This window comes from Dendrobium catenatum, unplaced genomic scaffold, assembly GCF_001605985.2.
Source record: "Dendrobium catenatum unplaced genomic scaffold, ASM160598v2 fragScaff_scaffold_80, whole genome shotgun sequence".
In the NCBI taxonomy this organism is placed as follows: Eukaryota; Viridiplantae; Streptophyta; class Magnoliopsida; order Asparagales; family Orchidaceae; genus Dendrobium; species Dendrobium catenatum.
This window is the reverse complement of record NW_021318542.1, coordinates 224958-234031: the sequence shown is the minus strand read 5'-3', so window position 1 is coordinate 234031 and position 9074 is coordinate 224958. Positions and strand designations below refer to the sequence as shown.

Below are 9074 nucleotides of genomic sequence, written 5' to 3'. Positions count from 1 at the left end.
TATCTAATACATAAATCTTGATATTTACTTATATTTTAATTTAGTGCCTAAGTCAAATTAAAATATATGCATGAAAAGTTATATTTAATTTTAAAAAAATCAACTTTAATAATATTGTTTACATATTTAAAGATTTGATAATTATATAGGTAAATATAAAAATTTAGAAATTATATATGTAAATATATTAAATTAATGTGGTATGTACGAAAATTTCCCTAATAAAAATTATCAGTGTATTTTTGGCTCATTTTCAATATGATAATTAACTAATCAATGTGAGAGCTAGCCAAAACGTTTTTCTTGGCAACTGTTAACTAAGTTGAGCTTAATTATTGCCAAATATAATATAGCTTAGTTGGAGCCAAATTTATTTGTTAGTGATACCCGACTGACTAAAAGGAGAGCTCTATGAGTTCACTTGTGAACTTGTGTATGAATAGAGAAAGGGAGAGAGAAGGAGAAATGAGAAAAGTATTACATTAGCTCAAAAAGTTGTAGTACAAGTGTCTAAGATGCAAAAGTTCTAAAATGTTCTTCTTCATTTATTTATAAAGATCTAAGAGCTACAAGAATGCCTACATCAATCAAAAAATAAATATACGTAAAATAAAAACTCTCTATGCATACTTTCCTAGACATTTATCTCGTCCAGATTGACTTGAAGGATGATTGTTCCTCTTAATCAACATTTCTCTGCCCACGGGTGAGCCTTGTAGTGTTGTGTACTTAAGGGCGAGTAGGTATGAATGAATATGGTAGCGAGTGCTAGATAGAGAGGGACTTAGTTGGCAAATGTCCTTAGGACAATGTTAACAACTTATGGTGGAGCTCCAGTAGCCACTAAAGTATGATGAGAGCGTGTAGGACAACTGACCATGATAGGCAAGTTCGAACCCTCTCGAATGAATGCCTTTCTATAAATAAGATGACGAGCATGGTTGGAGACGGTCTACCATAAATAGCTGGGAGTGGTTTCAATAGCTATTTCTTATTGGATGGCAAGTGAAGAATTGCATATATAGTCAGTGAGAACCCTTGACTACCCTTATGAGGGTCGATTGTCCTCTGGGTGTCCAATTGAGATATGTCTCGACGACCATTGGGCGAGTCCCCCTTGTGGTCGGGTCAACAAGATACAAGTTTACCTACTATGACCCACCAACTACGTAGTTTGAATTTGGTCACATACTATTGGGAAATTAGGTTTCATGGGTGGGTTTATGAAATAATATTCGCAGCAGTCTTTTTTTTAGATAGTTAAAATTGATGCTATAAATTTTGGGATTATAATATATTTTAATAGCAGCGGTTTAAACTGTTGAAAAAAAAGTTTTTCGCAGCAGTTTTTAAATTGCTTCTATAAAATGCTGCGAATACAATAATTTTTGATAGTGTACCTGTCAGACACATGAAAACGCATATACAAATATACAAACTAACTTGTTTTTAGCTTGTAATTTTGAATTAGGTCACATACTATCTCATTAATTAAAGACAAAAAAAAAGTCTAACAAAGCTTCCTATTCACATAAACTTCTAAGATAGGCTCACAAACAGTAATATTTTTTTTTTTTTTTTGTTAAAGAGAAGTATGAATGCTAGCACATACATAAATTTGATATAAACCAAATTAAAGACAAAAAAAAAAAGTCTAACAAAGCTTCCTATTCACATAAACTTCTCAGATAGGCTCACAAACAGTAATTTTTTTTTAAGAGAAGTATGAATGCGAGCACATACATAAATTTGATATAAACCAAATTCAACTCAAATCTTAATACTAACTTTCTAGATTTAAAACATCTAAAATCTTCCTAATTGCTTTATAGTAACACACGTTAATTAAACGTGCAAGAGGTAACTAATTATTGGCCTTCCTCATATAAACCAGACATGCTTTCAACTGCAGCACAGAACTATCACACATTGCCTCTACAATATTCCTCAGCAACTTCACGTTACGTAAGAAGCAATTAAAAGTATGAAAGAACTGCTCGAAAAAAACATAAGATTTTACACGCGATATATGTGCTATATGGTTTTTCTATGATTCAGCCGAGTTCGGTTGACTTAGCTAAATCGGGTTTGAACTGAACCGGAGCGCAAAAGTCCTACGAATCTTAAATGGTTGGAAAATTTGAACCCAACTTGACTAAAGCAAGTGTCGCAAGTTAGTTAGAAACCCAGCGAAGAGCTGGACTGCACAGCCCCCTTACTCTTTGGGTAATATGTGTGTGAATTCATTCTATCTCTTACAAAACACATTTTAAATATAGTCAAATTTTTAGCCACACAATAAAATTTTGAATTTTTTTTAATATATAAATAATGTATTTATCTCGCTTTGAAATGCATCATAACTAAAATTTTGATCAGACTGTTCTGAATTTTTTTTTTTTTTTTTTTGAAAAGAATCATCGGATGAACTTAGAGAAGAACTTTTTATTAAAAATATATATATATATATTTTTTGAGATATTCTGATACAAATTGAAACTATTGTTATATATGATGATGAATATATATTACATTAATTTCAATATATATTTTAAAAAAATTATATTTTTTTTAGTTGATGCAATTTTTTAATATATATAACTTCGCATCAATATTTAGATGAACCTTTGATTTTTTTTTTAATATAATTAGCGACAATTTGTCAACTTATCAGATTAGAGACTTTTGATATTAAAGAGGAGAATAGTTGGCCGTAATACATCAGTGGTGGGGCGTTAGGAATGAGCGCTATTCATTAAATTCTTTTCCGAAGAGAGTTCTGTGGAAGAAATTTGCGTTGGACACCTCACCAAAGAAAGGGAATGTTAGCACTCAACTGACGGAACTAGAAAGAGTTTGGGCGGCATGACTAAACATTTGGAGAAATTATTCTATGAGAATACCGGACGGTCTGGAGATCAATCAAACTGTGTCACGTCACTCGGTACATAGTGATATTGAGCATCGATACTGAGTAAAAAGTGACGAGTTTCATTCTGTTTGGCCTCCAAAAGCCATACAGATTCCGCACAGAATAATTGTTCAAGCATTTGACAACATATTCATTTTACTCTATTCCAATACAGTAATCAACTTATGAATTAATTATTATTTAATTTAATATAATAAAATCTTATAAAATATAGAAATTTAGGCGCCTATTTGAAAAGTTTTTGTCATGATGTTACATTTCAAAATGCAGTTATATATCTGTTTGACTGCTATTTTTTTGTTATTTTTCATTAATTTTTTAGAGAATTTAATTTTATAGTAGGAAGCTTCTTGTTACAACCAAAGTTATTAATATGTGATGATTTTAAGAAAATATTGATTCATTTTTTAAGCAATTATTTATAATATTAATTAAAATCAACTTCAAAAAAATAAATTTCCTAGTGAATCATATATATAATTGTGACATCTAACAATTACTAAAATACCATAAATTCAATTCATATATTTATTAATTAATTTTTTAATTTAAAATAAAGAAAATCTTATAAAATATAAAAACTTAGGGGCCTATTTGTTAAAAAATTGTCATTTCTATTTTATATATGTTTTTCATTAATTTCTTAGAATTTTTTAAAGTGGGGAGCTTCTTGCTACAACCAGAATTATTAAATGTGATAATTTTAGAAAAGTAATAATTCAATTTAAAAAAAATTTATTTACAATATTAACAACAACTTTCAAAAAACTAATTTTCATATTACTGTTAATCATATATATAATTGCAAGTAAATTTTTTTTCAAAATTTAATGAGCGTACACTTTATTTCTCTCACATCGGAATGAAAGGGCAAATTTTTTTTAAAAAATTATGGAAAAGCATATAAATTTATAAAAAATGCCATTTTTTTAAAAAAATTCTCTTAGAGATATTGAAACTTATTTTAGGATAAAAATTAATAATATTTAAAAAAATTATTATTAGGTTATTTTTTCTTCCATCCAAAGCCCTTCCAAGATCCTGACCACAAAATTAATTTTATAATAAAGAAAACTAATCTTAAAATAAGTAATGTGTCATATATTTTGATAAAAGTTTTTAATTAAAGCTAAATAAGAAAAACATCGCGGGATTTAAACCCTAAAATAGCACTGTTGCGCCGTGTTTAGCACAGCCAGTAGCCAACTAAATTTTTGTTTCTTCCTCTGCCAGAAACAGGCAAACAGCCGAACACCGACAGATGTAATTAAGAAACTAATAAGAAAACGTGATTCCTCCTTTGGTCTCCACGTGGCATTGAACATAAACGAACTAAGACTGTAAGATTTTGGTGGACCCCAATAAAATTCAGTTCTGATTCTGATCTAAGACATTATAAAAAATTTAATTTTGATTAGTTGATAATATATTTCACAAATTTCAAAATAATAGTAGATAAGTATATTGAATTTAATGTTTTTTTTTTTTGGACTACAAGCCTTAGACTTCATTTAAAATGATTTTTTATTATTGTATAAAAAATAAATTTTCAGTACATAATTTTTAATTAAATAATTTTTATACAAAAAAAAAATACTTTAAAAAACAGTAGTTGATTTCATAAAGTTAAAAATAGTAAGAGAAGGAAAACAAAAGAGAAAAAATGTATTATCTGACATTCTATTGGGAAAGTAGAGAATTTGAGGCTAATAAATTGTTTTGTGTACTTAAGTTTGACTTTGTGTCCCTCTATTTATATGTGATAGTATAATCAATATTATAATAAAATTATTTTAAAAAATATGTATATAAATGACAAAATATAACTTTATAAAATTGTAATACAAAAATAAGATATACTAAGTATACTTCATTAATAAAATGAGATATGAATTAAAATCTTTCTAAATATAAGATGATTTCACATGTACTAAGTGACAAGATTTTGCTCCGTTTGAGATGATTTTCTTACTATTTTTTAAAACAGTCTTTTATAAAATAAATTTAACTAAAAGTCTTAATTTGTGCCCAACATAAGCGATTTGAAGTATACATAATACATTATTGTGCATAATTTGAGATTATTTGCACTTATATAAAAATAAATTTTAATATTGATCGACATTTGATGAGAAAGATAAAATTTTCTTCATAAAAATTACAACAAGGGTCAAAATAGCTCAGCAAAATTTTCTTCGTGGGACCCATCACCGAGTCCACCGACCCTCTTACGTCATCGCGCACGATAGCCTCCACTTCATATCAATTATCAACCCTACGATCACCGCCCGTAATTCAATTCAGCCGTTTTACTCATATCTCCTTCATCGTAGCTTCCAACCCCTCCCGAAGCCGTGTAATTCCATATGTACCTTAAAAATTCTGTCGCCTTCGGGCATCATCTGCTAATTCCCTCTATTTGTAGAAAGTCCATGGCGGACTTCCACAATGGCTTTATCCGGTCCTAGCTCCTCTACACGTGCTAAACTTTCCGTGTAACTCCTCTGGTGTTTTGAACGTTGAACGTTTTTGATCGCCTGTTCCACTCATTGTTCTGTATATATATTCCCACACTTCAGCTCCTTCCTTCACCACTCTCTAAGTCGATCTTATAGAGGCTACTATTGAAATAAACAGCTTCTAGCGATCGAGCTATCTTCACCTTCAACAAGAATGGGATTTGAAGAATCAGAAGAGCAACTGCTCTCCAAGGTGGCCACTAATGGCGGTCATGGAGAGAAATCGTCTTACTTTGATGGTTGGAAGGCTCATGACAGAGATCCTTATCATCCTACTGAGAATCCTGAGGGAGTAATCCAAATGGGTCTGGCTGAGAACAGGGTGAGCTAGCATGGATATATATATGTTGAAGCTGGTTAGCTTCGATATTAATTGTATTTTTTAGCTAATTAATATGTGGTTTGATTGAACAGCTAAGCCATGACTTGATGGAAAAGTGGATAAGGAAGAACCCGGCGGCCGCATCCATTTGCACAGAGGAGGGTATTTCTCAGTTCAGAGCTGTCGCGAACTTTCAAGACTATCATGGCCTTCCATTGTTTAGAGAAGTGAGTGGAGCTTACTTGTATAATCTGTTCTCTGCATAACAAATTTTTTTTTATTTTTTTTAAGTAAATGAAGGTGGAGGAGCTTTAGTTTGACTGATAAAGAATGTGTGTACATGCAGGGAGTAGCGAAGTTAATGGAGAAAGTGAGAGGCGGGCGGGTCAAGTTCGACCCGGACCGAATAGTGATGAGCGGTGGAGCCACAGGTGCTCAAGAGACCCTTGCGTTTTGTCTTGCTAACCCCGGCGATGCTTTTCTCATTCCCGTTCCATATTATCCGGCGTGAGTATTTTATTTTCTGCCTAACTTTTTTTTTAAGCAGAATTAAAAGTAAATTTATTTGTTTGAGTTCACAATTACCTAAAAATATGTGGCTATGTTCAAATTCTTGACTATTTTTCAGTCAAATAAATAATAAATTATAAATAATGTTACAGTATGACTGAATTTATTGAACTGAGTTCACAAGTAAAAAATAAATAAATAACTTGTGACAATTCTCAAATTAATATAAGCACGTTTTCCTTACAATAATTTTGGCAAATATTTGACTGTAAAAAACAGTAGGAGAATGTATCACAATTAAGTAAATATTTTTTTATAAATTTTAAAAATTATTAAATTTATTTTTAAATACATGAATCAATCAAAACTTATCTTATATTTTTCTCAAAATAACTCCAATAACTTTTGGCAGATTCTAATAATAACTTTAATTAGGATATTAAGAATCAATTTTTTCTACTTATAACGATACTGTGAATATATATATAACAACTAAAAATTTTAATTCTAATTGAAAAAAAAAAATCTTCTAATAATATTCTAATACAAATTCAAAGATTTTGATACTCATCATAATTATCTATTTTGTATCGGAATATATAACATAAAATTTTTTCTCTTATTTATTTAAGATATTTTCATTAAAATCATAAGAATTATATATGAACTGAAAGTTTCCAAGCCAAATATTTATCAAGTTTACGTGGAAGGAATTAAAGGTACTCTCTAACCAATAATCAAGCCTGCAATTACGTAAAGCATTATTCAAGTTAATTGACCAACTAGGAATCTCAATCTCATCTCAGAGTTATCTAAAACAAGAAAAAACCACAGCCCCTGAAATCTCTCAATTCTGTCCCCTCATAAACTTCGCAAGTCAATTCCGTCTTAATCAGAAGAGCTTACACAGCTCATAATTCTGTCCAAATTCCTAACCCCCCATTCCTTCTCAGATTCGACCGCGACTTCTGCTGGAGAACGCGCGCACGTCTGCTTCCCATTCACTGCCACAGCTCCAACAACTTCAACATCACATCATCCGCTTTAGAAGCCGCTTATCTCAACGCGCAAAAATCAAACATCAGAGTCAAAGGCGTTCTGATAACCAATCCTTCCAATCCTCTCGGCACAACAATGGACGAACGTACCATTCGCACCCTCCTGAGCTTCACCAACAACAAACGCATCCATCTCATCTGCGACGAGATCTTCAGCGGCACAGTCTTCAAGCCCCCGCACTTCATCAGCCTCTCCGAAATCGTCGAATCCGACCCCGAATTTGACCGCGATCTGGTCCACGTCGTTTATAGCCTGTCTAAAGACCTGGGTCTCCCCGGCTTCCGCGTCGGCGTCATTTACTCTTACAACGATGAGGTCGTCGCTTGCGCGCGCAAAATGTCGAGCTTCGGCCTGGTGTCCTCGCAGACGCAGCATCTGCTCGGCTCCATGCTCGCCGATGAGGAGTTCACGAGCAACTACTTGGCTGAGAATGCGAGGAGACTTAAAGAGAGGCATGGGGTGTTCACCGACGGGCTTCGGCGGGTCGGGATACGGTGTTTGGAAGGGAATGGAGGTTTGTTCTGTTGGATGGATTTGCGGTCGCTTCTTAAGAAGGCGACGCTGGAAGGAGAGCTGGAGCTATGGAGGGTTATTGTGAATGAGGTTAAGTTAAATGTGTCTCCCGGTTCATCGTTTCATTGCGCTGAACCAGGTTGGTTTAGGGTTTGTTTCGCTAATATGGATGATGAGACGACGGAGAGGGCGCTGAGGAGGATAAGGTTGTTTGTGAATGGAGAGATTGAGGAGGTGGAGGAGAAGAAGGCCAAGAAGAAGAAGAATAGGTTGGCTGAAGGATTGAGATTGAGCTTGCCGAGGAGGTTTGAGGAGGAGATGGTTATGACTCCGCGGCTTATGACGTCGCCTCACTCGCCGCTTGTTCCGGCCACCATTTGATCTGCTTAAAGAACAGTGGAAACAGACTGAACTCCATGATTGAACGAGTATTGTTTACCGAATTTTTTTTTTTTTTTTATGCATTGGATTAAGTTACATGCATATAAATATATACTTAGAATAATTAACAAAGGGTCGGAGATGATTTGATAAGCTGATCATAACGACAATGAATTGCATATGTAATTTTTTTTTTTTTTCATGCAGATGGCTACTTAATGGGTAGTGCATTTGCATGTTTATATCATGGAAATTGTTGAAATGCTGACAGACAATTTGGCTAAATGTATTAAGAAATATTATTTACTGTTTTAAATGAATAATTTACGTGGTATATGTCGAATATATGTTGATTTTAGTAATTAGTTGGAAACAAAATATTCTGAATAAATTGATGGAAAATATATTTTATTTTTCAATGATTTTCTTTTACCATATACTTAACACAGAATACAGTTTGAAAAATAATTATAATAATTTGGTGAAATATATTCAGCCATCCGGCTTCAACCACTGCTGTAAATTCTTCCATTAATTCTCTTCGTAGTGTATTCCCTTTTAAGTATGAATGTGACAATTATTCACGTGCTAGTTTTGACTTCATCACAAGTAATTAAAGATGGCAATTTTAATATTTTGTAATAAATTTGCAAAATTATTATTTTTTAAAATATGAGTTGGCGTAATTTCATTTGCTAAAATGATGTTCCTATTTTGTAATTGTTGTCTTGAATGAAAGAAAATCACTATGTTCTTTAATAATTTTAACAGCTAGCTCAATAATTCAATAGCTATATACGGACTCAATTCAAATTTGACTTCTTCAAACTATAGTGAT

The 9074-nt window shown here is 32.3% G+C and overlaps 1 protein-coding gene across 1 annotated transcript; it reads left to right on the top strand.

The window, feature by feature from the left end:
• Positions 1-5605: 5605 nt before the first annotated feature.
• On the top strand, positions 5606-8370 carry LOC110104506 (1-aminocyclopropane-1-carboxylate synthase). Its single transcript, XM_020833656.2, has 4 exons — positions 5606-5773; positions 5866-6000; positions 6120-6280; positions 7237-8370. Exons 1-4 carry the CDS (start codon positions 5606-5608, stop codon positions 8234-8236), a joined length of 1464 nt encoding a protein of 487 aa, XP_020689315.1. The 3' UTR covers positions 8237-8370.
• Positions 8371-9074: the final 704 nt, after the last annotated feature.

What these genes read in the sequence shown, in the direction of transcription:
- LOC110104506 (XM_020833656.2), top strand. Translation starts at nt 5,606, where the DNA reads ATGGGATTTGAAGAATCAGAAGAGCAACTGCTCTCCAAGGTGGCCACT. An exon ending in TGGGTCTGGCTGAGAACAGG is followed by an intron (nt 5,774 to 5,865) that starts GTGAGCTAGCAT and finishes TTGATTGAACAG; the next exon opens with CTAAGCCATGACTTGATGGA. An exon ending in GCCTTCCATTGTTTAGAGAA is followed by an intron (nt 6,001 to 6,119) that starts GTGAGTGGAGCT and finishes GTGTACATGCAG; the next exon opens with GGAGTAGCGAAGTTAATGGA.